Source organism: Pongo pygmaeus, chromosome 4, assembly GCF_028885625.2.
Source record: "Pongo pygmaeus isolate AG05252 chromosome 4, NHGRI_mPonPyg2-v2.0_pri, whole genome shotgun sequence".
Taxonomy (NCBI): domain Eukaryota; kingdom Metazoa; phylum Chordata; class Mammalia; order Primates; family Hominidae; genus Pongo; species Pongo pygmaeus.
Genome location: NC_072377.2, coordinates 80358263 through 80385606, shown reverse-complemented (window position 1 = coordinate 80385606; position 27344 = coordinate 80358263). Strand labels below are relative to the sequence as shown.

Below are 27344 nucleotides of genomic sequence, written 5' to 3'. Positions count from 1 at the left end.
ATTTTCACGACAGCACCTGGCTGAAGATAAGCTACTAATGGATGGTCCAGGCCCCAGAAACTTAAATAGCTTGGTCATCAATGCTGCTTAACCTTTTCCACTTGCTTCTGTAGCTCAACTTCCTCAAAACCATGCCAACAGCAAACAGTTTTTTAAATTTCTTAAATTCAGAAGTATAACCTAAAATTTTCCAAGTGTATATTCAATAGCCAAGCATTCCATTTCCTTAAAAATGCTATTTTTAGCTTGGTGGAAAAAACGTTTTTTTTTTTTGGATACATGGTCTCACTCTGTTGCCCAGGCTGGACTGCAGTGGTGCAATCATGGCTCACTGCAGCCTCAACCTCTTGGGCTCAGACGATCCTCCCACCTCAGCCTCCTGAGTAGCTGGGACCACAGGCATGCCATTGTGCCAGGTTAATTATTTATTTATTTTTTAATTGAGATGGGGTCTCACTATGTTGCTCAGGCTGGTCTCAACCTCCTGGTCTGAAATGATCCTCTGGCCTCAGTCTCCCAAAGTGTTGGCATTATAGGTGTGAGCCACTATGCCTGGACAAAAAAACATTTTTGTTAGCAAAATTTAAGGTTTTTTGAACTCAATCTATTCCTTGAAACACACGTGAAAAGTCCAGGCCTTAGAAACTTAAAAAGCTTGTGTGTTAACTTATAAAAATTCTGTATGTTAACACAATCCTTGTTTAGTTGAAATAATTTTTTCATTGACTATAACTCTAGAAATAATTTATCAAAAATTTTTTGATTTTCAACCTTGAGAAGTACTGGTCATTTTGCTTTAAATTTCCCCTCCTCCCTTCTGCCTGAGGGAGTGCTAGATGGCAAAGGACTGTCATTTAGCCAGAGAAGACAGCACAGCCCTTTTATGGATTTCCTTTCTGCTCTGACATTTAATTTCTCTCTCACTAGGGAAGAACTGCAGACACTACCCATGATGTCTATAACTCAGAAATTTGAATATATTCTCAATAAGCTTAAATTTTCTTAAGAAGAGATTGAGAGAGAGAGAGCTAATCACTCAATGTCTTTGGCAGAAATGGTGCTGTTTGTTTATTTTTTCCTTGCATTTGTTCTTCCAGATCCATTCTCCACGGCCAAGGAAGCTGATCTTTATGGACTACTTCACCTCTGGGTATTGGGTTAAGATTAGGATCAAGGGGAGGCCTCCCAAGAGATCAGAGGGTGAGGGAGAGGCGTCAGTGTGTTCCCTCCTCCACCTGGGCCTTGGGGGCAGTAATGGCTTCCCCTGATTGCTAGTCTCTGGGGGTGCTTCACCACTCCCTGTTGGTTCCCTTAACCCTGTCCACACCTTTGTAAATCACCTCTTCATTAAATGCCCTTCAGTTAAGCCCTTAAAGTGTGCCAGGACCAGAAAGATATAATAGTAATTTGTTCCAAAGAGATACCAAGCAAATGTTCACATTTATTAATATAGGTTACGTTTTTAAGAGTGAACATAAAAACAGTGACATACTATTTTGTAAGTACATTAATGATAGCATATTTTAATATATACAGACTAATAAACAATGACAGTAAATCTCCACTGATTTAGATAAAATGAATATAGTCACTAAATTAATAAAACCAGTGCTAGCTTCTACTTACAATACAGTTATTTACTTTTATGTAAGTTATTCTATGGTATTTGGAAATAGTTTGCTCTTTTACTTTTTTATTTTTTATTTATTTTTTGAGATGGAGTCTTGCTCTGTCACCCAGGCTGGAGTGCAGTGGCGCGATCTCGGCTCACTGCAAGGTCCGCCTCCTGGGTTCATGCCATTCTCCTGCCTCAGCCTCCCGAGTAGCTGGGACTACAGGTGCCCGCCACCACGCCCGGCTAATTTTTTTTGCATTTTTAGTAGAGACGGAGTTTCACCGTGTTAGCCAGGATGGTCTCGATCTCCTGACCTCGTGATCCACCCTCCTCGGCCTCCCAAAGTGCTGGGAATATAGGCATGAGCCACCACACCCAGCCTGCTCTTTTAAATAAACATTTGCCTTGCAACTTTCTATTTTGTTTAAAATGCTACCATTTTTCATAAGAAAAAAGAGATATGTTTCAACCTAATTTCCAAATTACTTTGTGAATTCCATGAAGATTTTCTATACTTGATACTTAGGAGGTTAAAAAATGCTTTTAAAATCTCATTAAGTCTTAAGTAAATGGAAATTATAGAATAATTTTCCCAGATTTCAATGTCAATTCTATTTTCTTCTGTTATTTCTAAGCAGACTGACATAATTGATTCTTAAAAGAAAACCTGATTTCAGCAATCTATTAAGAAAAACATTTGTAAATAAATAGTGCCCAATTAAAATCAGACTTATTTTAAAAACTATATGTCCTGTACTGCATTATGTTTTCATTAAGTTATAACCACAAGAAATAGTAACCCAAATGTTCAAAGTTCTTTAGCTGACAGGCCTTGTTTGTGTGAAACATATTTATTACACATACATCACACTCTATACGTGATCTACTTTGCTCTTGAGGGCAGGTCTCGGTCTTATTCCACTCTGTACACCCAGCACTTATTGGAGTGGCCACAGCGCATAATGGGTGCTTCCATATCAGAACTGACCTTTCAGAACAACTACTAGATGTGTTTACACCCAGCGGATGGGCATCCAGAAGTCCATGCCTTCTTTCGTTGTTTTTAAGATGGGTAGAGAAGTCTTTCATGGTCATTACCTCCTAGGATATCACATTCTGCTTTGCCAGTTTCTCATAAACATGACCAGTTCACAGCCAATCCCAGGAGGATGGAGCAAATGTGGTGGCCCCAGTCTCATTGCTTTCTGTGAGGCTCAGCAGGAAGGTTTCTGGCCAATCTATATCTGACATGGCCCTGGCATGTGTCTGCTGCCTGGAGTCCTCCGTCGGGGGCGGACACATGCAGCTCTCAGGAATAGGCTACTCTGAAAGCCAGCCTACGTTCACTAGAGGACTTATGCTCAGTTTTGGCTTATTGTGTGCAGTGTGTAAAATGTAAAAAATACTACCCATCAAGACAGAGGCTTTTTATCTGTTTCCATAATTTCAGGAATTCAAACTTGGATATGTTTAAAATGGAAAACACTAGAACTTCTACGCACAGATAGTACTAAGTCTTATCCCTTAATAACTTAAACCTTGCTGTCAAACAATTTCAAAATACACTTATTTGCAAAAGTGGTACAAGCCCAAACTATGGAGTCTCTCACTGTTGATGAACACCATCAAATGTTCAGGGCTAAACTCTACCAACCTAGACTGTGCATATTAAATCAGGGAATCAGAGATTATTTCCATAATTGCTGGGGTGAGGGGGAAAGAGTGTTTTAAAGTGCCTATTCTATACTGCACTGCAAATAATATATGTGTGTGCATACATCTACATATACACACATATAAATATGTATATGTCACCTAGCTATATCCAAAAGTGACATTCATTTATTACTGTAGCATTGGCAATATTCCCTTGGAATAACATGGTCATCTCGTCCTGTTATCTTTCTGGTAATTGACAAAAATACATGCTTGATGGCTCCCATAAAAAGCAGGCATGCAAGTCGTACATCTGTTGTTTTAGGAGGTGAAGTCAATAAAATTTGGGTGGGGACTAATAGAATCCTCAAGTTATTCACTTTTATAAACTTTTCTTTTTAACCTCCCAGCAGTCCCTTTTCCTAAGTTAACAGCTTCTTGTATATGCTGTTATTCAGGTTACTAGAGCAGGTATCCATTTTACTTGCCATCAACTGCCCACTGCTGTTATAACTGCTGGGATCGGAACTTTCTTTGCAGCATAAGATACTGTAGACGTACCTCTGGCACTCAGAGGAAGCGTAATAGTAAATTAGGGGGTCGATGCAGCAGCTTATGCTGCTGACACAGACACAGAGGAGGTAGGCAAAGTAGGCAGCCTCTGTGGTGGAAGTGTGAGAAAGGAATGAGTAATGTGCAATCAGGAGGATGTTTGTGGGTCCGAAGCAAATGATGAAGATGCAAAAAACAGCAGCTGACAGGAACAAAGCCCGGGACTTCTTGCTGCGGTTGGCAACTGTGGAAGAGCTAAGACATCGAATGATAGACACATAACAGACCGTGGAAATGATCAGTGGCACAAAAAAGAAGACAGCAGAGAAGGCTGAGAAGTAGTAGGCATAGTAGCCTTCGAGCAGGGTTTCATTGAGCACATCATGACAGGTGGTGATGTTGAGCCCGGGCACCTGGATGGTTTGCTCCTTGAGGAGCAGAGGCACTACCCCTGCGATGGCCAAAGCCCAGATGGCCAGACAAGTGAAGGAAGCCCTTCCCAGAGTACGCCACGAGAGGGACTGCATGGGATACACCACAGCCAGAAACCGGTCAATGCTTATGACTGTCATGAGCAAGATAGAGGCGTACATGTTACAGTAAAATGCTGCAGTGACAAAGCGACACAATTCAGACCCAAACTGCCAATCACTACCGGAAAAGTAATAGCTGATCTTAAAGGGGAGCACAGACACAAAGAGCACATCTGCCGTGGCCAGGTGCAGCATGTACACCACCGCCGGCTTCTTGACCTTCATTTTCAGGATGAACACAACGATGGCCATGATATTTAGTGGGAGGCTGACTACAAACACTCCGGTGTACACAGATGGGACAAAGAGTGTCAGCCAGGAGCTGGTCAGATATCCGGAGGCATCTTCTGAGATGAACGCAGGAAGTGGTTTTTGAAGAGGACTGCTTTTATTGACGGAGACTAATCTGTATTCAGTTAGCCCACTTTCATTTTTCTCCTCATCCTCCCAAAATGGTTCATATTTATCACTGGGGTTCCTGAGAAGAAATGACCGGGGATCTAAGGTGGCATTTGTTGCTTTTGACTCTGAAAAATAAAATTTAAAAAATTTTAAATGTAAAAAGTGAACACATCAACAAGGCAAAAGCGACAAGTAGAGAGCATATTTTACTTTTGTTTATGTTTTCTTACTAGGAGAGTGGGTGGTAAAGAGCAGATAATGCACAAGTAGACTTTATTAGAGAATAAGCCAACTCAAAATACTGTGTAACATTTGTCTTGATATAAGCAATACTTCCTAAACTCTGCCCCTCAAAGGGACAAAGGTGAATGATAAGTTTTCAGAGATCTACCCTGAAGACATTAGGAAAGGCTGAGTACTTAACATAAAGGGATCAATCAGTGATTTCCACACTAGCCACTGTCTATATAAACAAATCACTCCCAGCTTCCATGACTTCTCTTTCCTCTGCATACCTTCATGTGCACACTTTCTCCATTTAGTCTGCAGTCATCCCATGAAACCTGTCCCTTTTCAATGGAAAAATCCACATAGAAAGTTGAGGGGATTTAGGCTGGGCACAGTGGCTCACGTCTATAATCCCAGCACTTTGGGAGGCCAAGGTGGGTGGATCACGAGGTCAGGAGTTCAAGACTAGCCTGGCCAAGATGGTGAAACCCCATCTCTACTAAAAACACAAAAATTAGCCAGGTGCAGTGGCATGCACCTGTAATCCCAGCTACTTGGGAGGCTGAGGCAGAAGAATCGCTTGAACCTGGGCAGCAGAGGTTGCAGTGAGCCGAGATCACACCACTGCACTCCAACCTGGGTGAGAGAGTGAGACTCCATCTCAAAAAATAAAAATACATAGAAATTAAAAAAAAAAAAAGAAAGTTGAGGGGATTTCTTTTTCTTTTTTCTGAGACACAGTCTCGCTCTGTTGCCCAGGCTGGAGTGCAGTGGCGCGATCTCGGCTCACCGCAACCTCCGCCTCCCGGGTTCAAGGAATTCTCCTGCCTCAGCCTCGTGAGTAGCTGGGATTACAGGCACATGCCACCAGAGGGGATTTCTTAAAGGTTTTGGAGTTAGAGGCAAATTAATAATGGGATTCAGGACTCTCAATTATACGGCCATTGTCCATGACAGTAGTTTTCCTCTACAGTCTTTAGTTTGCTTACACAGGAGAATGTAGAAATCTCTCACTATATCTGGGTCCAAACCACAATCCCTGGGGTCATCTCCTAACATAGTCACAAGGTACCCATCATCTCAGTCATTCTTCTACTTCTTTCCTGAGCAGGTCAGCAGACCAGCCAATGTTCTTGGCCACTCATGCCAGGCCAACCAAGGTTTTTGGAGTATCAACCAAAAATAGGTGAACACATGGAGGTTCCTGGAAGGTGGTGCCCAAGAGAGGGCATGGAAGCTCTGTGCTCCTTCTCACAATCCCTGCCCTATGCATCTCTACCATGTGGCTATTCATCTGTATCCTCTGTAATTTTCTTTATAATGAATGGATAAAGGTAAGTAAAGTGGTTCCCTGAGTTCTGTGAATCATGCTAGCAAATTAATGGAATCTGAGCAGGGGGCCTTAGGAACTCCCAATGTATAGTGTGGTCAGAAGTCTGGAGGCCCAGACTTATGACTGCCATTTGAAGTGGAAGGCAGCGTTGTGAAACTGAGCCCTTAATCTGTGGAATCTATCTCCAGGTAGATAGACAGTGTCAGAATTGAGTTATATTAGAGGTAGATAGTGTCAGAATTGAATTATATTCAAGGATACCCAGCTGGTGTCCACTGGAGAATCTGCAGGAGAATTGGTTGCTTGGTATGTGGAGAAACAAGCTCCAGACATATGGTGTCAAAAGGATTGAGTGAAGTGCTGGGTAAGAGAAAACAGTTTGGGGAAAATAATTTGGTTTTTCCTATATAACAGCAGTGCCTATATAACATAAAAGGTGACTAAAACCCAGATAGAAAATCCGTAGTCTTTTTGGCCTACTGAACCAGAGGACAGAGTTCAGGGCAATCACAGTCACTGGAAAGTTAGGAGAGAATCCTGGAAAGGAAAAAGTCAGAGAGGGGGAGCCCTAAATTTCAGTATAACTTCTGTCCTAGGGTTTGGCTGACCCTTGAACTATGCATTTGTAGGAAAGATGAGAAGCACCTCTGCTAAAGATAAAAGAACTGAAGTGATTTTTAAGCTTCTGCTCAAGAGAGAAAGAGTCTGCTGCTTGAGTAAAACCAAATTAATTGGCTGCTAAAGCAAAAACACCAACACTCTTTGAAGGAATATAACAAAATCCAGAGGCTTTTTTCCTGTAATTTATACAAGAAAACGGTTTATTGGACTTACAGTTCCACATGGCTGGGGAGGCCTCATAATCATAGCAGAAGGTAAGGAGGAGCAAGTCACATCTTACTTGGATGGCAGTGGGCAAAGAGAGAGCTTGTGCAGGGAAACTCCCATTTTTAAAACCATCTGATCTTGAGACCCATTTTACTATCATGAGAACAACACAGGAAAGACCTGTCCCCATGATTCAGTCATCTCCTACTGGGTCCCTCCTACAACACATGGGAATTATGGGAGCTACAAGATGAGATTTGGGTGGGGACACAGAGCCAAATCGTTATCACCAGATCCAACCAATATACACAAAGTGATAAACTCTGGACGTCTTGTCCCCCTTCTCTCACACTATATACAACAACCAACTTAAATGGATTAATGGCTTACACATAAGACCTGAAACTGTAAAACTACTAGCAGAAAACATAGAGGAAAAGCTTCATGACATTGTTCTGGGCAATAATTTTTTGTAATGACCATAAAAGCACAGGCAATAAAAGGAGAAGTAGACAACTGGGACTGTATCAAACTAAAAAGCTTCTGCACAGCAAAGGAAACAATCAACAATGAAGAGAAAATGTACGAAATGAAAGCAAATATTTGCAAACCATACATCTGATAAAGGGTTAATACCCAAAATATATAAGGAACTCCTATAACTCAACAGCAAGATAACAAATCACCTGATTTAAAAATGGGCAAAGGATCTGAATAGACATTTTTCAAAAGAAGACATACAAATGGCCAACAAGTATATGCAAAAATGCTCAACATCACTAATCAGGGAAATGAACATTAAAACCACAATGAGTTACCACTTCATACCTGTTAGAATGGCTATTATCAAAAAGATGACAGATAACAAGTGTTGGTGAGGATACAGGGAAAGGAAGCCCATCTACACTGATGGTGGGAATTTAAATTGGCATAGCCATTATGAAAAACAGTATGAAGGTTCCTCTAAAACTAAAAATAGAACTACTATATGATATGGCAATTCCACTGCTGGGCATAAATCCAAAGGAAATAAAATTAGGCTGTTGGCCGGGCACAGTGGCTCACGCCTGTAATCCCAGCACTTTGGGAGGCCAAGGCAGGTGGATCACCTGAGGTCAGGAGTTTGAGACCAGCCTGGCCAACATGGCAAAACCCTGTCTCTACTAAAAATACAAAAATTAGCCAGGCTTGGTGGCACATACCTATAATCCCAGCTCCTCGGGAGGCTGAGGCAGGAGAATTGCTGGAACGCAGGAGGTGGAGGTTGCAGTGAGCTGAGATTGCGCCACTGCACTCCAGCCTGGCTGACAGAGCAAGACCCCGTCTCAAAAAAAAAAAAAAAAAAAAAAAAGACCAGGATGTCAATAGCTGCAATCTCATGTTCACTGCAGAATTATTTACAATAGCCCAGTTATGGAATCAAACTAGGTATCCACTGATGAATGAATGAATGAATGAATGAATGAAAGAATGAATGAATAAAAATGTGATGTATATACACAGTGGAATACTATTCAGCCTTAAAAAAGAAGAAAATTCTGTCATTTGCAACAACATGGATGAGCCGAGAGGGCATAATGTTAAGTGAAATATGCCAGGCACAGAAAGACAAATATAGCATGATTTCACTTATATGTGGAATCGAAAACAGTTGAACTCATGGAAGCAGAGAAGAGAATGGTGGTTAGTAGAGGCTGGGGTTGGATGGGTGGGTAGGGTAGACTGGGGAGACATTGGTCAAAGGGTGCAAAATTTCTGTTAAAAGGAATAAGTTAAAAAAATCTCGCCCTCTCCCTCTCCCTCTTCGGTCTCCCTCTCCCTCTCTCTCCTCAGTCTCCCTCTCCCTCTCTCTCTTTGGTCTCCCTCTCCCTCTCTCTCTTCGGTCTCCCTCTCCCTCTCCCTCTCCCTCCCTCTCTTTGGTCTCCCTCTCCCTCTCCCTCTCTCTCTTCGGTCTCCCTCTCCCTCTCTTAGGTCTCCCTCTCCCTCTCTTCGGTCTCCCTCTCCTTCTTTCTTCGGTCTCCCTCTCCTTCTTTCTTCGGTCTCCCTCTGTTGCCGAAGCTGGACTGTGCTGCCGTGATCTCGGCTTGCTGCAACCTCCCTGCCTCGGGCTCCTGTGATTCTCCTGCCTCGGCCTGCTGAGTGCCTGGGATTGCAGGCACTCGCCACCACGCCTGACTGGTTTTTGTATTTTTGGTGGAGACGGGGTTTCGCCGTGTTGACCGGGCTGGTCTCCAGCTCCTGGCCTCGAATGATCTGCCCGCCTCGGCCTCCCGAGGTGCTGGGATTGCAGACGGAGTCTCGCTCACTCAATGCTCAATGTTGCCCAGGCTGGAGTGCAGTGGCGTGATCTCGGCTCGCTACAACCTCCACCTCCCAGCCGCCTCCCAAAGTGCTAAGATTACAGCCTCTGCCCGGCCGCCACCCCGTCTAGGAAGTGAGGAGCGTCTCTGCCTGGCCGCCCATCGTCTGGGATGTGAGGAGCCCCTCTGCCCGGCCGCCCCATCTGGGAAGTGAGGAGCGCCTCTGCCCGGCCGCCATCCCGTATAGGAAGTGAGGAGCCTCTCTGCCCGGCTGCCCCGTCTGGGAAGCGAGGAGCGCCTCTACCTGGCCGCCCATCATCTAGGATGTGAGGAGCGCCTCTGCCCTGCCGCCCCGTCTGGGAAGCGAGGAGCGCCTCTGCCCGGCCACCCCGTCTGGGAGGTGAGGAGCACCTCTGCCCGGCCGCCCAACGTCTGGGAAGTGAGGAGAGCCTCTGCCCGGCCGCCCAACGTCTGGGAAGTGAGAAGCGCCTCTGCCCGGCCGCCGCGTCTGGGAAGTGAGGAGCACCTCTGCCCCACCGGCCCGTCTGGGAGGAGAAATTCTTCTGCCTTGGGATGCTGTTGATCTATGGCCTTGCCCCCAGCCTAGTGCTCTCTGAAACATGTGCTGTGTCAACTCAGGGTTAAATGGATTAAGGGCGGTGCAAGATGTGCTTTGTTAAACAGATGCTTGAAGGCAGCATGTTCTTTAAGAGTCATCACCACTCCCTAATCTCAAGTACCCAGGGACACAAACACTGCGGAAGGCCCGCAGGGACTTCTGCCTAGGAAAACCAGAGACCTTTGAGATCTTTGTTCATGTGTTCATCTGCTGACCTTCTCTCCACTATTATCCTATGACCCTCCCATATCCCCCTCTCCGAGAAACACCCAAGAATGATCAATAAATAATTAAAAAAAATATATCTTGTATAATATGGTGACTATAGTTAATAACAATGTGTTGTATACTTGACAATTGCTAAGAGAGTAGACTTTAAGTGGTCTCACCACAAAAAAATGATAAGTATTTGAGGTAATACATGTTATAAGTTTGATTTAGCCATCTCACAAGTTATGCATATTTCAAAACATTATGTTATACACTATAAATATATATAATTTTTTGTCAAATAAAAGAAAAAGAGGGCTGCCAGCCATGGTGGCTCATACCTGTAATCTCAGCACTTTGGGAAGCCCAGGTGGGAGGATAGGTTGAGCCTGGGAGATCGAGGCTACAGTGAGCTATCATCACACCATTGTACTCCAGCCTGGGCAACAGAGCGAGACTCTGTCTCCGAAAAAAAAAAAAAAAAAAAAGTGAACCAGTCTTAAGTAAAAAGACAGTGAGCGGAAACCAACTTCAAGTTGACCCAGATGTTGGAATTAGCAGATAAGGATTTTGAAGAATATATTACAACCATGTGCAAAAAAAAAAAAAAAAATTATTTAAATGAACTGAAAATAGGAAATATCAGCAAAGAACTACCAAGTGGAAATTCTAGAAATAGAAAACAAAATACAATATGTTGGCATCTATTTCCAAAATGAAGAGCAAAGCTAGAGTAGTACCAACTCAGAGACAGCAGAGCAGAGCCTGGCAGTGTAGGGCTGAGGTCAAGCTACCTAAGCAAAGTTGGGAGAGGGTCTCCAGACAATGAAGGGGTGGCCTGGCAGGAGATCTGTCACAGGGAAGGAAGGAATGTCTCCAGTGATGAATGTGAATACACAGTTGTGTCTAGATTGATCCTTAAGGGTAAGAACTGTTCCTGTTAATCTCCGAACCTCCAGTACCCTGTGCCCTGCATGTGGCAGGCACATATTTGTATTCTAATATTGACTCTGTTCAGGGATCACTTAACTTCTCTGAATTAAGCTCAGAATCATTAAAATGGAATTCTAATTCCTGTCTGGCCTACAAATCTGGCAACTGGAGCATCCCATGTAAAATAGGACATACATTCACTTTGGAAACTATAACAATTGAGCAGTTTAAGAAATTACTATTATCCTTCCTCTCCCACTTCCATGTAGTGTGCTTTTATACCCAATTGTTTGCTCACTTAATTAAGTTAAAAGGAAATCTAGGTTCATCTTCCCTCCTACTTAGCAATGTTTACAGTTTTTTAGTACAATGAGGGAATGAACAAGTTGTATATTATATAGCTCTAGGGTTCAGAGCTATAAATCAAATTTCGAATTCGCAATCTTTTCTGGAAGTATCACTCTCTTACCTTTGCAATGCATGTAACTTACTCTGTGTTGACCTTGCCCCAGTCACACAGAAGCCTGACCTTGGTACCAACAGCCCCTGTGGATATGAGGCTGTTCTTAAGATCACAATGAGTGTGTGGGAGCTGAAAGAAAAGAATGAAGCGCTTCTGGCACTTAAAAATGTATTTTTATTTTTAATTATTTTTGTTTGTGGTTCTGGCACTTTAATATCACAAAAACATGCATATGCAAAAATGCTGATCTAGAGGAACCATTTTTTTTTTTTGAGATGGAGTCTTGCTCTGTCACCCAAGCTGGAGAGCAGTGGTGCGATTTTGGCTCACTGCAACCTCCACCTCCCCGGTTCAAGCGATCCTCCTGCCTCAGCCTCCCAAGTAGCTGGGATTACAAGCATGCACCGCCATGCCCAGCTAATTTTTTTTTTTTTTTTTTGAGACAGAGTCTCGCTCTTTTGCCCAGGCCGGACTGCAGTGGCGCTATCTCTCTTGGCTCACTGCTAGCTCCACCTCCCGGCTTCACACCATTCTCCTGCCTCAGCCTCCCTAGTAGCTGGGGCTACAGGCACCTGCCACCGCACCCAGCTAATTTTTTGTATTTTTAGAAGAAACAGCGTTTCACCGTGTTAGCCAGGATGGTCTCTATCTCCTGACCTCGTGATCCACCCACCTCGGCCTCCCAAAGTGCTGGGATTACAGGCGTGAGCCACCGCACCCGGCCGCCCAGCTAATTTTTGCATTTTTAGTAGAGATGGGGTTTCACCATGCTTGCCAGCTAGTCTCAAGCTCCTCACGTCAAGTGATCCACCCACCTCGGCCTCCCAAAGTGCTGGGATTACAGGCATAAGCCACTGCACCTGGCCAAGGAACCTTAAAATAATGCAATTCTCCTCTGCAGTTTTGGAAGCCTGGCCAGATTATGGGCTTTTGTGATGCACAGAGGGGAAAAAGTGGACGTGAACATGCATACTTACATACATGAATCAAGATGACACCTGAGAGACTGACACAATGTGAAAACTAATACATACTCACAACTAAGCTCTTCAGATACTATCACTTAGTCTGAAAATAAAACTGTCACTAGACTTTACTTTGTATTTAGTACTTAGGCAGTAAGTACTTGTTTTAAAAAACATCTTCTCTGGGTAGGCCTCAGGCAGACGGTACTTCCAACAGAAACATTATACTTGTGGAAACATGAAATTTTTATAGGCTAGAGCTCAGGAACAATGTATACTCCCTTGGTTAAATATCGCTGCCTAAGGTGTTACCTTTTCTTGATACTATAGGTTTGATATTCTGGTTTTTGTGAAATTAAAGAATGTCAGAAAAAAAAAAGAAAAGGAAAAAAATGTAGTATATACCAGCATCAAAGAAAGGACAAAACCAATGCAAGGTGACTAGATAATTCCAACTAGCTCAAGACCCTTAGGCTGAAATTTGAGTTTAAGTATCTCGCTTTTCCTCCAGTCCTAGCACAACTCAGGTCAAGGAGAAAGTGCTCGTGAAGGTGCCCAAATCTCTTATCATTCATCTGTTTTTTTTTTTGGTTAAGCTATGGTTTCACAAAAAAGGCAGCAGAGGTCCTGAATTCAGTTCTCATATGATTTACTAAGTTTCACTTAATTTAGGCTTTTCTAAATTGCTCTAGAGTAGTTTTGTTATCAAATACAGCAAATTATTAAATAGTTCAAATACGGACTCTTTAACTCTGGCGATTTTGAAAAATTAGTGAGTTAGGCAACACGTTTTCTGACCGTGATGAGATCTGTCCTGGAAGCAGAGGGGTGACTAGAGGATCTCTAAATGTCCCATTTGATCTTGGGATTTATACCACACCAGCATTCCATGACACACATGGTTTTGACTCACAGTTCTGCCCTTTGGGGCTCATGCTTTTTCAGAGTTAACAAAGCAGAAGTCCCAGGACTTTGCTCACATTCCCACACAGAGCACAAGAGTTGAAACAACACTACAGGCTAAAGAGAAATGAAGAGGAGGACAGGAAAATAACAGAAATACACTAACTCTGTCAAGTGGAAAACAGCAGCATTACTGGAATGTTTTACTCCCTCAGATTCAAACAAACACCATTTTCCAATGAAAAGAACTGGGGCTCCTTAAAGAAATGACTAGTTCCAGATCTGGATAGGAAATACACACGATGAACGTTGAACATCTTCAAAGAGTATCAGGTTAGGTCAAAAAGACTCTGGAGTCAATCTCAAAGGGCTCCCACTGACCAAAGATGTGACATGTTGATCATCAATTTGACCATCAAAAGAATAATGATGGAAATGAATTGAAACATTTCATACATGTTAAGATCCATGAGTTGAAGACGCAGTCAGCCAGATACAGTATGTAGAAAAGTAAGACAGATGGCTTAGTTTCTCTGACAAATAAATAGCAATAAAAAAGGGGTGGGGGGGCAGTTACAGATTAAAATGTAATGGTGGACCTTGTTTGAACCTGATTCAAACAAACCAACTGTTAAAAGGTATTTATGAGACAATAAGGTAAATATGAACACTGACTGATTATCAGATGATATTAAGGAATTGTTAGGCCAGGCACGGTGGCTCACGCCTGTAATGCCAGCACTTTGGGAAGCCGAGGCAGGAGGACTGATTGAACCCAGGAGTTCCAGACCAGCCTGGGTAACGCAGCGAAATCCTATGTCTACTAAAATAAATACAAAAATTAGCTGGTCGTGGTGGTGTGTGCCTGTAGTCCCAGCTACTTTGGAGGCTGAGGCAGGAGGATTGCTTGAGCCCAGGAGGTTGAGGCTGTGGATAAGCCATGATTGTGCTACTGAAATCCAGCCTTAGCAACAGAGTAAGAATGTGTCTCAAAACAAACAAAAAAACCAGAAGGAATTGTTCATTTTTTAGGTATTATAACTGTATTGTGGTTATGTGAAAAAAAGAGTTCTAATCTCTAAGGATGTTCACTGATGTATTTATGAATGACATAATATGATATCTGGGATTTGCTTTAAAATTATACAGTTGGGGGAGGAGGAAAGTTGAGGGTTTAGATAAAACAAGATTGGTGATATGTAAATAATGTTGAAGCTGGATGATGGGTATGGAGAGTAACTATACTGTTCATTTTTGGGTATGTTTGAAAACTCCCATAATAAAAGTTAAAAAAACAAATATTTTATGCATGTTTATTTGCCACTAGAAGTTAAGGGCAAGGGTTTTTGCTTTTTTCTTTTGTCCTAGTTCTGAAGGGGAAAATGTTCTTGCATGTTTGTGTGAAGATTGTCTTATATTTAGATAATTTATTTGGTATCAACTCTTCAAAAGCTTTTCTGGAATATGGAAGCACTGGTGTACGAAAAAACCGTACCATCTTTTTGAGCACCTACTATGTGCCAGATACTTCACTCACCTTAGTTCATATAATTCTAACATTTCTATGACATGAGCATTATAACTACCATTTTATAAATGACAACATGGAGGCACAGAGAGGCTAAGTAACTAATCCAAAGTCACACAGCTATGAAGTAGAGGAGCCAGGATTTGAACCTAGATCTGCCCAGCTCCAAAGGTCATACCTTTTGACCACACCACACTATTCTCTCTTTAAAAACTTGTGATTCATGACCTACTCCTAAAAGAGTACCATCTTTTTCTCTTAGCATTTCACCAAACAAATGAATTTGCCCATCCCTTTAGCTACAGTAGGCAGTATGTGGACATGTGAATGGCTAGCTTAACGTGATGATGCCCAAAGCTTGGGAATTCTGGAGTCCTACTGACTTTGGCTGCACACCAACCACACACGCCAACAACTTGGTCCTTACACACAGGAGAGAGATAGCAGGGAGATATTCAAGGACAAAACAGAAAAATACATCTTTAAAATACGTTCTAGATGGAGCAGATGCAAGAGCAGTAAGTGAACAAAAATTTCTGCTACAGAAAAAGCAGAATTAAAGACAAAATTCTTTTTTTTTTTTTTTTGGATACAGAGTCTCACTCTGTCTCCCAGCCTGGAGTGCAGTGGCACGATCTTGGCTCGCTGCAACCTCTGCCTCCTGGGTTCAAGAGATTCTCCTGCCTCAGACTCCTGAGTAGCTGGGATGACAGTTGTGTACCACCATGCCCGGCTAATTTTTGTATTTTTAGTAGAGACGGGGTTTCACCATGTTGGCCAAGCTGGTCTCCAACTCCTGACCTTAAGTGATCTGCGCCTCAGCCTCCCAAAGTGCTGGGATTACAGGCGTGAGACACCATGTCCAACCTAAAGGTAGAATTCTTGACTGACTGGGGGTCAGAAGAAGCTGCCAATATCAGAGGCCTCCTCTCCTCCCATTCCATGTCCTGGAGCAGGTACTCCTCTGGAAGCATAGGAAAGCAAGCCTAAGAGGAAGCTGGGAGAAGGGAAGTTGCAGGGAAGTAAACGCAGGTGTACCCAACGCCACAGCAGGCATGAAGACTACATAAGGAAAGTGTGTGGGCTCTTGCCTGGAGCAGCCTGGAGGCCAGAGCCTGACACGGGGTGAGGATGCTAGCAGGCCTTGCCAGGGAACTACTCAGATTCCCTGGCTTTCCCCATACCTCCAGGTCTGTTCTCCACAAAAAGTTACAGGTCCTGAGCTCTCTGTCTTGGGAATGCTGATCTCTACTCTCCAACAAGACATCTAGCTAAAATGAAAACTAATTCACAGTCAAGGATGTTAATGATCACCAATTCCTCCCCAGGGTTGGGGATGGGGACAGCTTTGTACTGTACAAAGTACTGTGAGTTGTACTACAAAAACTGTCCCCATGCCCAACCCTGCCCAAGTCCTTCTGCAGTCTGTATATCTGAACTCAAATAAATTAGGTTCTAGACATGATAAGAACAATAATAAACAACAGTTCCAGGAAAACAGAGCTCTTCCTGAAAAGCTAATAAGGCCTTTGATTTGGCCACCATAGGAATATTCATGTAGCTGCTGCAATACGTTTTAAATTATGGTATAGATTTAGCAATGGCTATGAAATCAATTCACAAGACTGCAATAAGCATTAAAAATAGAATATAGTGTGGAAAATATCAAAATGCATAAAATGCAGTAAAGGTGAGCACTGTTTGGTAAAACTTTTGTTTCATGTTTACATATACATTATGATTGTCCACACATATTTATTGAAAACACACACCCCTACCATATCACAATGTGAAGTGTTGTTTCTACAGTTCTTACTGTTGGTTACCAAAAAGGAAAATACTGTACTGGTAAACACTATTCTACAATACTATAATACCTGATTTTTAATTCATCATAGACTTGAAATATAAATAGATTACATAATGTCTTTTCCTAAAGTTATATAAAAGTGTTTTCAAGGGCAAATTACAGATTATTCCCGTTGTTTCAAAAGGCTACTTACTTTTGAAAGCAAATAATGTATATAGGACCGTCAGGGCCCTTTAAGTGGCTTCCTCCAAGTACCACGACAAGGTCAGTGTGGGAGAGGGTATCTGGGGAAGTGAAAGCTCATGCCCAGAAAAAAATTCTCAGTATATAGACAGAGCTATTTATGATGACAGTTTTAGGCATAAGCAAGAGAAAGAAAAAGGCAGAATGAAAGAAATCGCAAAAAAGGAAACAAACAGAAAATTGTGAATGGTAAAACTATGGAGTCCTGAACACTAGTATAATAGTCAAAAATAAACCAAGGCCCTGGGTCCTAATAACTCTTCTAAGAAGGATGTTTTTGTGAGTATCCGCAATGGAAGGGGAGCCCAGGTGCTCATGAAAACTAGTTAGACTGGACATGGTGGCTCACGCCTAGAATTCCAGCACTTTGGGAGGCCAAGGTAGGTGGATCGCTTGATCCCAGGAGTTCGAGACCAGCCTGGGCAGTGTGATAAAACCTTGTCTCTACTAAAAATACAAAAATTAGCCAGGCGTGGTGGCAGGTGCCTGTAGCCCAGCTACTCTGGAGGCCGAGTTAGGAGGATAGCTTGAGCCTGGGAGGCAGAGGTTGCAGTGAGCCAAATTTGTGCCACTGCACTCCAGCCTGAGTAAGACACCTAGACCCTGTCTCAAAAAAACATCAACAACTTTAACCCACCTAAAGTTAAGTTCCCCAGACACTAAGACCACATATTATATGATTCTATTGATATGAAATATCAAAAATGGGTAAATCCATACAGAAAAAAGGCAGACTGGTGGTTCCTGGGGGTAGGGGGAAGGGAGAATGGGATCTGACTGCTTACTGGTTTCCTTTCGGGGAGATGACAGCATTTTGGAAGTAGGTAGGGGTTTACAGTGTACATTGTACACTGTAAATGTACTAAATACCAATGAATTGTATACTTTATAATGGTTAATTTTATGTTATGTGAATTTTACCTCAATTTTATTATTTTTATTTTTTAAATTTTAATGATTACTTTAAATTTAAAATTTTCATTTATTAAATATTTTGAAGACAGTGTCTCTCCCACTCTGTTGCCCAGGCTGGAGTGTAGTCACGTGACCACGGCTCACTGTCACCTTGAACTCCTGGGTCAGGCCATCCTCCCAGTCGCCCAAGTGCTGGGACTACAGGTGCACACCACTGTGCCTGGCTAATTTTTAATTATTTTTTTAATAGAGATGGGGTCCTACTATGTTGCCTAGGCTGGTCTCAAGTGATCATCTGGCCTAGGGTTCCCAAAGTGTGATTACAGGTGTGAGCCACTGCACCCAGACCCTGAGAACCTGCTATGCTGGTATGTTCTATAAAAATAAAGGCAAAGCCACTAAAAATTATTAGATATAGATAGATAGATAGATAGGGTAGAAAATTACTTGCTGACTCATAAGAAATCTAACTTTCAGGCTTTATAGAGCTTTCTGGTCTGCTTAGGGTAGAACCACTGCTCAGTTTTGTGTCTTTCTGTTTAGGTTTACTAGCAATATCTCTTGTAACATCTGATTAATTAGTGTATTCATGAGCAGGGATCTTTTCAGAGCCTGCCTTATCATCTGTTAGCAAAAGTAAATGAGAGAATACCACAGTCCGTGCATAAATGCTTACTAAATACCTCCCTGTGCTGGGCTTGAGCTACCAAGGCGATAGGGCACAGACTTTGCCTCTATATTTTGATGAAATATCAAAAATAGGTAAATCCATACTGTACGAGGGAGCACAGTGGGGTTTCTTCTCTACTGTAAGAGGGGCTGGGAGTCTAGATGGCTTCCTTTCTATAGGGGGTGTTAGAGAAAGCCTGCACTTCGGAAAGACAGGCCTGTGGTCAACTCCCAATTCCACCTCTTTTTTTTTTTTGAGATAGAGTCTCACTCTGTTGCTCAGACTGGAGTGCAGTGGCACAATCTCAGTTCCCTGCAACCTCTGCCTTCCAGGTTCAGGCAATTCTGGTGCCTCAGCCTCCCAAGTAGCTGGGACTACAGGTGTGCACCACCATGACCAGCTAATTTTTTATTTTTAGTAGAGACACGGTTTCACCATGTTGGTCAGGCTGGTCTCAAACTCCTGGCCTCAAGTGATCCCCCTGCTTCGGCCTCCCAAAGTGCTGGGATTACAGGCATGAGCCACTGCACCCAGTCCCAATTCCACTTCTTTCTCAACTTGTGACTTAACCATTCTGGGTCTCTGTTTTATAACCAGTAAAATGAGGATGACATCTACTCAAAGGGTTGTTGTGAGAAATAAACAAGATAGTATTGTAACGTCCCTAAGCAGGATGTCAGCTGTAGTCAGTGTTCCACAGAGGGTAGCTGTTTTTAATTAAACATGAACGTGGTGGGTATGGGATATGGGGAGGGCATTCTGGCCAGAGGGAGCGGCATGTGGACAGAAGCCAGAGAAAGCATAGCTCCTTGAAGGGAGGATCTAGAGGATGGGGCTGGGTGAACTGGAGGGTGAGTAATAGGAGATGGCTGGAGAGGGGCTGGGGACCCTCCTGCAAGGGGAGGAGCACTTCATTCCATGCCGCAGAATTGCGCTTGACTCTGTGGGTAGGAGGGTAGCAAGTGGAATTGCCCACCGAGTTCTCTCTGTCATAGTCACCACCAGCTATTCTTGAACACTTTAACCCTCTAGAGCCTCATAAAATTTATAAACATCACCTTTTACTCTTGGATGTTGGCCCTTTTCATGATCACATATCATCTCACTTAAATTGTCTAGATGAATGTAAACTGGTTGATGAATTCACACATTTCTCAACAACTATCTGCTGAGTGAACATTTGTTTTAGTCACCATGGGGATAAATAAAACTTTATAATCTTAGTTGGGAAAATGAGACACACACACAAAGTGACAAGGCAGGAAATGCCAAAATGAGTGGGAACAAAAAGTCGGAAAGTGCTGCAGGAAGGCTCAGCTTGGTGGTCAGGGCCAGCCCTGGGAGGGCTTCACAGCCCCTCTTGGCACACAGAGCTGGTAATCCTGGGCAATAAACTCTATCACAGCGGTGGCGGTTCAAGGATGGGAGGCACTGTTGGATGCCTCAGAGTCCCAGCACCACTGCCTTATGACAGACAATGTTTAGAATTGCCAGTGCATGGTGGTAATAAAAAGTAAACCTATCTTGGGTTGATTTTATTAGTGATTTTAAATTTTCTAAAGACAAAGCCCCACTTATTCCTAATTGCTTGCACCCAGGGTAGATGGACTGCCCCTCCCCCACCCCGCCCGCCACCATTTGCTTAGCAACTGTCTCTGGGTCTTAGTTTCAGAATCAGCAAAAGGGGATAAATACCCACCTTAACAAGGTGTTTTGACAAGGTTAAACGAGACAATCTAAGTGAAAATTCCTTCTGGCCCAGGGCTTGACATGGAATACTGCACTTAGCAAGCGCTCCTTTTCCTCTATCATACTCCTTTCTTCTTTCCCTCTCAAAGTGGTTCCAGAATCCAGTGTTGATAAACTAGCCAAGTTCACCCACCTGCCTTTCTGTCTACACCAGCACTGTCCAATATTAACATGCACCACTCCTCCCATGAGGATGTAAGAAGCTTGGCAGAAACCAGTACGCTTTAACTTCACTCCCTAATGAAGCTACACACCTTGCTGGGAGGCTACTGTGAGAAAGGGTGGCTACAATGGATGCAGCATTTCTATAAGCCCTGTTCTCCACCCCATGATCCAAATCTTAAACAAAACACTGGATTCTCAAGAGCTTGTCCTCAAACTACATTGTGCAAATTACATAATGGTATGTGAAATTATATCTCATCGCAAACAATTTTTCAGGAGTTCTCGGTGTTCTCTCAAGCACTTTCGGCAACAATGCTCACTTATTTGCAGGCAGGCTAGTTACTGCTAAACACTGGGCCCCAGTCTGGAGCTCTTAGTTTTCCCAAAAGCATCTCAAAACTCACCCTGAATAAAGAGAGGCGAGAACATGCTATGTCTTTGTCACCTCTTAATCTTGATGTGTCTACACTTTTTTTTGAGTGTGGGAGCAATAGAGAGTGCACATTCTTTTAGCGATAACAAGAAAACCCGCTAGAACTTCTTTCAGCGTACAAAAAAATGGCTCAAAGCTTATAAAATACTATTGTTATTAGGAAATTCAAAAACACTTTTCTCACTTTCTAATTAGCGCCTTTACAGGCTAAAAACAACTCATCTGTCCTGCTCTTGGGGAAAGGGATATAGAAAATATTTGACCAAATAAATTAATCAAATTTATTTATTTGGTCAAGTAGTCAGATACTTAAAAATAGACTACTAGTGGGGAAAATATTCCAGGGGAGCAACCTTCTTGCAGTGGATCAGAAATCTCGTTAAGAAATACTGGGATCCCACAGTGTTCGAGGGAGCCCGGTCCTGGGGAGGGATCTCTCTCTTCAACTCACTTAGAAGGAATGGATTCTAGTTAACAACAAAATCCTCCGCATGCCCCCTCCCACCCCTCCACGCGGAGCCTCTGCTATTGTCACCATACATATCGCACCCTGCGCACCTCCTGGACACAAGGCCGGGCCGGGGGCTGCTGGTACTGATTCTCTGCTAAACATGCCAAGGGACTGCCTGGGCTTTTCTCTACACCACTTTTCTCGCCTGTAAAATGTGCAAGAAAAAAACTTCCAACAAGGCAAAACTTCAGCGGCAGCGGTTCGCCACTTTAGATTTTAAAGATCGGAACGTTTATTGGTGGAGCAACGTGAGAGCTTTTCTTTTTGGGGGTGGTCCTGGGAGAAACAGGCTACACAATGACAAGTGCAACGCAGGACTGCAGGCTCCCCCAGGGGGCTTCCGCGCCATCCTCCTCCATATCCAACACCCCATGGCAGGCGGGCTGCACCCTCCAAGATCCAGTCCAAAGGGGCATCGACTGGGCCCGCGAAGGGGGTGGCACGCCCCACCTAAACGTGACTGGAAAAAACTCTAGATCTCAGCCCAAATGCCAGTTTGGCTTTCGGAGGAAACTGAGGCAGGGGTGAGGAGAAGGCGCAACAGTGACCCCCGCAGTCTCCCCTCGGCGTCCCTCCGCCCGCGCACCCCATTTCCGTGCCCCTCTCACCTGGCCTGCGGGCCCGGGTGCGGGCAGACAACAGCGGGCCGCACAGACTGAAGCAGGCGGTCACCAGCAGCAGCCGCCGCGGCCCCATTGTCCCGGGCTCTGCGCGGCGCTGCTCCGGGAGGCTGCCCCGCCTCGTGCTGTTCCGCTTCACCCTCTCTCCTGACTTCTGCGGGTCGGGGAGCCGGTCTTCGCGGCAGGCAGAGCGCAGGGTGCCCGCGGGTAAGATCAGGGTCCGAGAGAACCTCGGCGAGCGCTGTGTCTGGGGCGGTGAGCCGGACGGGGCGGGACTGGGGCGCGCGGTCGCGCGGGCGCGAGCGAGGAAGGGCGCCCCCCGGCGCGCAATGAGAGTCTCTGCGCTGCCGCCGCTCGGCGCCCCCTCCCCGCGGTCCCTCCGCCGCCGCCCGCAAGCCCCTCTGGCTCTGTGCGCCCCGCCCCGCCCCGCCCTACTGGGGGGCCCTGGCCGCGGGCCACTGCCGGGCCTAGAAGTCCAAATGAGAAGTTTTTTCCTCTGGGCGCCGTTGATTCGCGAAACTGTCAGTGACTCAGACTGGCGGGGTCCTTGGAATGGGGCCGCACGGCTCGCAGGCTGCTTCCAGCGGCCGCTTCCCGCGGCCGTCTCGACCCTCCTGGGATGTGGAGACGTCGACAGTGGACGCCCCGGCCAGGATGCGTCCATGCCCTGCAGCCCTGCAGCCCTGGCGTGGCCTCCCGTCCTCCCTCCCTCCTTGTGGGACACCGGCAAAGTTCAGTTTTCGCTAAAAGTCTAAAAGGGACTTCTGCTTTTGTAACGTGGGGATCACGGATTTAAAAGTTTATGATGTAGTGACAGGGTTGCCCCTAAATGAGAAAGGCCCTTGAGTTTGGACAAAATTCTTGAACTTTTATACGTCTCTCTTTATTTCGCGAAGTTAGGCGTTTCATACGCCGGGCACTCGTTTCCCCCACGCGCAGACTGCGAGTGGAATAGGAAGAGCGGCTTCTCCCGCTTCCTCCCGGCGCGGCCTCGCGGAGCTCTTCCCTTTCCCGCGCCGCCCGCCGGGGTCACCTGCGCATCCGGGAGGAGGGCGCGCGTCTGCAGGTGAGGCCGGCCTTCTAGGGCCGCGGGCGCCCAGGAGAGAAGTGGCCTGGTAACTTTCCAAGTGTCCTTCACACGTTCTTGAGTTCTTGAACGATATTACAGTTTGTTTTGTTTTTGAGGCAGGGTCCTGCCCTGTCGCCCAGGCTGGAGTGCAGTGGCGCCAACACGGCTCACTGCAGCCTCGATCTCCCGGGCTCAGGCCACCCTTTCGCCCCAGCCTCCGGATTAGCTGGGACCACAGAAAGGCGCGCGCCACCATGTCCGGCTAATTTAACTGCTGGCCTCAAGCGATCCTCCTGCCTCAGCCTCCTAAAGTGCTGGGATTACAGGCGTGAACCACCGCGCCAGGCCTGATATTAAAGGAGTTTGGCTAAATTCAAGGCACAGGGCGGGGACACTCGCCTGGCAGTCTGCTAAGGGCCCCCAGGGGACGTCGCGGCTGGGGGTGTGCGTTCGCCTTTCAGACTCCAACAGGAAATGGGTCCCCAAATAGCTGTTTCTAGGAAAGCTCAGCCGCAGCCCCTTCTCCTCTTAACCCAGCGCACTGATGTGCGGGCGTATTCGGAGTTCTGTGGTTGATAAGCTGCAGCTGAGAGCCGCTGGTCAGGTTTCTAAGCCTTTTTCAAAAGTGAATTTCGCATGAAGAGTATCATTCCCCCACTAGAGCCCGGACACTTACATCCGTGGAGAAAGTACGATCAGAGGCGATTTCGTTCTTCCCTGTATTCTCCCATCATCTTCAAAGCACAGTACCTTGTTGTACACAGAAGTTGGTCACTAAATTACGGAAGTACCCAGTTAAATAAAGCTATTTAAAATCTATCCCCATTCAGTTATCCTCTGGAAACATACCCAAGAGTAAATGTGAACCGTTAAAATTACATAGTTCTTCATTCACTATTAAACTATTTTTTATTATTCCTAAGACGTCATTGATTTTACAATTCATCATTTTAATCCATTACAAGCCAGAAAAAAATGTGACATACCAATGATTGTAAGAAACACTCCAATTTCAGGGTTATGAAGAAAAGGCATTTTAGAATCAATGAAACAGTGTAAAATATAAACACATATGACAAAATTTCTGATAGTTGAAGGATATGAAATGAAAAATAAATTACCTTCTGCCTCCCCTCCCATAGTTGCCATCTGACCACTAAGTTTCTTTCCTTCCTTCCTTCCTTCCTTCCTCCCTCCCTCCCCTCCCCTCCTTCCTTCCTTCCTTCCTCCCTCCCTCCCCTCCCCTCCCCTCCCCTCCCCTCCTTCCTTCCTTCCTTCCTCCCTTCCTCCCCTCCCCTCCCCTCCCCTTCCCTCCCCTCCCCTCCCCTCCCCTCCTTCCTTCCTTCCTTCCTTCCTTCCTTCCTTCCTTCCTTCCTTCCTCTCTTCCTCTCTCTCTCTGTCTTTCTTACTTTCTTTCTTTCTTTTTCCTGAGGCGGAGTTTCACTCTTTTTGCTGAGGCTGGAGTGCAATGGCGCGGTCTCGGCTCACAGCAACCTCCGTCTCCTGGGTTCAAGCGATTCTCCTGCCTCAGCCTCCCGAGTGCCTGGGATTACAGGCGCCCACCACCGCGCCCGGCTAATTTTTTGTATTTTTAGTAGAGACGGTTTCACCATATTGGCCAGGTTGGCCTTGAACTCCTGAACTCAGGTGATCCACCCACCTCAGCCTCCCAAAATGCTGGGATTACAGGCATGAGCCACCGCATCCAGCTACCTGACCACTAAGTTTCTGTTCATCATTCAAAAAATCGGATCCACATACAAATTGCATATATGTATATCCTTAAAATAAGAATGGAATAATATGACCACACTTTAAAATTTTATCTGTGTCATTGGTGGAAAATGTTATTTTTAACCATTTTACAAAACGATAAAGCTTAAAAGGATGCTTTGGGGTCTTAGTTATTAGAACAAAATGTACCTCTAGTGACAAAAAGAGGTACAATGAAGCCTGGGTGCAGTGGCTCACGCCTGTAATCCTAGCACTTTGAGAAACCGAAGTGGTCAGATCACTTGAGGTCAGGAGTTCGAGACCAGCCTGGCCAGCATGGAGAAACTCCGTCTCTACTAAAAATACAAAAATTAGCTGGGCATAGTGGTGTGCACCTGTAATCCCAGTTACTTGGGAGGCTGAGGCAGGAGGAAATCTTGAACCTGGGAGGCGGAGTTTGCAGTGGGCCAAAATTGCACCACTGCACTCCAGTCTGGGCAACAGAGCAAGACTCTGTCTCAAAAAAAACAAAAACAAAAACAAAAAAACAAAAATAATGAAATGCTTAAATGCTTTGTGCATATTGACTAACGGATTCCTTCTAGGAATATTTCTGCCAGTTGTATTTTTTGAGGCTTGTTTGGTACATGTTTATCTAATTCTTTTAAAATAGTATACTATTCCCTTGTATACATATAATACATTTTAGTCTTATAAAAGTATTTTATCTGTAGTGTCGTCCCCATTTATATTCTTAACATAGCTAATTTTTTGCTTTTTTCCCTTTATCTAACCAGAGGTCAGAAATGACTATTTTCTAATGCCCATCTTTTTGCTCCATTACTTTTATTTTTATTTATTAACAAATCTTTAATTCATTCTTTTCCTCTACTTTCTTTGAGTTTACTCTTTCATGTAATTTTTTTTTTTTTTTTTTGAGACAGAGTCTCGCTCTGTCGCCCAGGCTGGAGTGCAGTGGCGCGATCTCGGCTCACTGCAACCTCCACCTCCTGGGTTTACGCCATTCTACTGCCTCAGCCTCCTGAGTAGCTGGGACTACAGGCGCCTGCCACCACGGCCGGCAAATTTTTTGTATTTTTAGTAGAGACGGGGTTTCACCGTGTTAGCCAGGACAGTCTCGATCTCCTAACCTCGTGATCCGCCCGCCTTGGCCTCCCAAAGTGCTGGGATTACTGGCGTGAGCCACCGCACCCGGCCTCTTTAGTATAATTTTTTGAACTGATTATTTTTTACCTCTTTTCCTTCAAAAGACCATGTCAGCTACATTTTGAAAGTTTTGATATGTGCATATATAAAATTCAGGTCTAAATATTTTGTCAATTTCATTCAATCTTCAACCATAAATTCTTGGATATTTTGACTGGCTTTTTGTGAATTTTATGGTCTGTTAGTGATGATGTTTTTTGTTTTGTCCTCAGACTTCACGAAGTTCCTATGTTTATGTGCTCTTAAGAGCTTTTTTTTTTTTTTGAGACGGAGTTTTGCACTTGTTGCCCAGGCTGGAGTGCAATGGCCAGATCTTGGCTCACCATAACCTCCGCCTCCTGGGTTGGAGCGATTCTCCTGCCTCAGCCTCCCAAGTAGCTGGGATTACAGGCATGCGCCACCACGCCCGCCTAATTTTTGTATTTGTTTTAGTAGAGACTGGGTTTCTCCATGTTGGTCAGGCTGATCTCGAACTCCCGACTGCCGAGACCAGCTTGGTGGTGGAGACCCTAACCCAGCGGTGCTAGAGGAATTAAAGACATACACACAGAAATATAGATTGTGGAGTGGGAAATCAGGGGTCTCACAGCCTTCAGAGCTGAGAGCCTCGAACAGAGATTTACCCATATATTTATTGACAGCAAGCCAGTCGTAATAACATTTACTGAAAGTATTCCTTATGGGAAATAAAGGGATGGGCCGAAACAAAGGAGTGGCTCTTGCTAGTTATCTGCAGTAGGAACATGTCCAGGCACAGATCACTCATGCTACTGTTTGTGGTTTAAGAACGCCTTAAGCGGTTTTCTGCCCTGGGTGGGCCAGGTGTTCCTTGCCCTCATTCCAGTAAACCCACAGCCTTCCAGCGTGGGCGTCATGGCCGTCACGAACATGTCACAGTGTTGTAGAGATTTTGTTTATGGCCAGTTTTTGGGCCAGTTTATGGCCAGATTTGGGGGCCTGTTGCTAACACCCAACCTCAGGTGATCTGCCCGCCTTGGCCTCCCAAAGCGCTGGGATTATAAGTGTGAGCCACCGCACCCGGCCTCTTAAGAGCTTTTTGAAGAAGATAACCCACTACTTCATTTGTTCCACGCCATTCCTACCAAAACCCCTTTGTCAGTTTTAGAGCAAACATCTGTAGGTTTCCCAGA

The 27344-nt window shown here is 44.6% G+C and overlaps 1 protein-coding gene across 2 annotated transcripts; it reads right to left on the bottom strand.

Moving 5' to 3' along the window:
• Nucleotides 1-1423: 1423 nt before the first annotated feature.
• On the bottom strand, nt 1424-22587 carry F2R (coagulation factor II thrombin receptor). Of its 2 annotated transcripts, none has more exons than XM_054489158.2 (2): nt 22173-22587; nt 1424-4883 (listed from the first exon to the last, which is right to left on the bottom strand). In XM_054489158.2, exons 1-2 carry the CDS (start codon nt 22258-22260, stop codon nt 3694-3696), a joined length of 1278 nt encoding a protein of 425 aa, XP_054345133.1. In that variant the 5' UTR covers nt 22261-22587; the 3' UTR covers nt 1424-3693. The 2 variants fall into 2 exon arrangements, with proteins under 2 accessions (XP_054345133.1, XP_054345134.1); XM_054489159.2 differs by lacking the exon at nt 22173-22587 and adding an exon at nt 10618-10741.
• Nucleotides 22588-27344: the final 4757 nt, after the last annotated feature.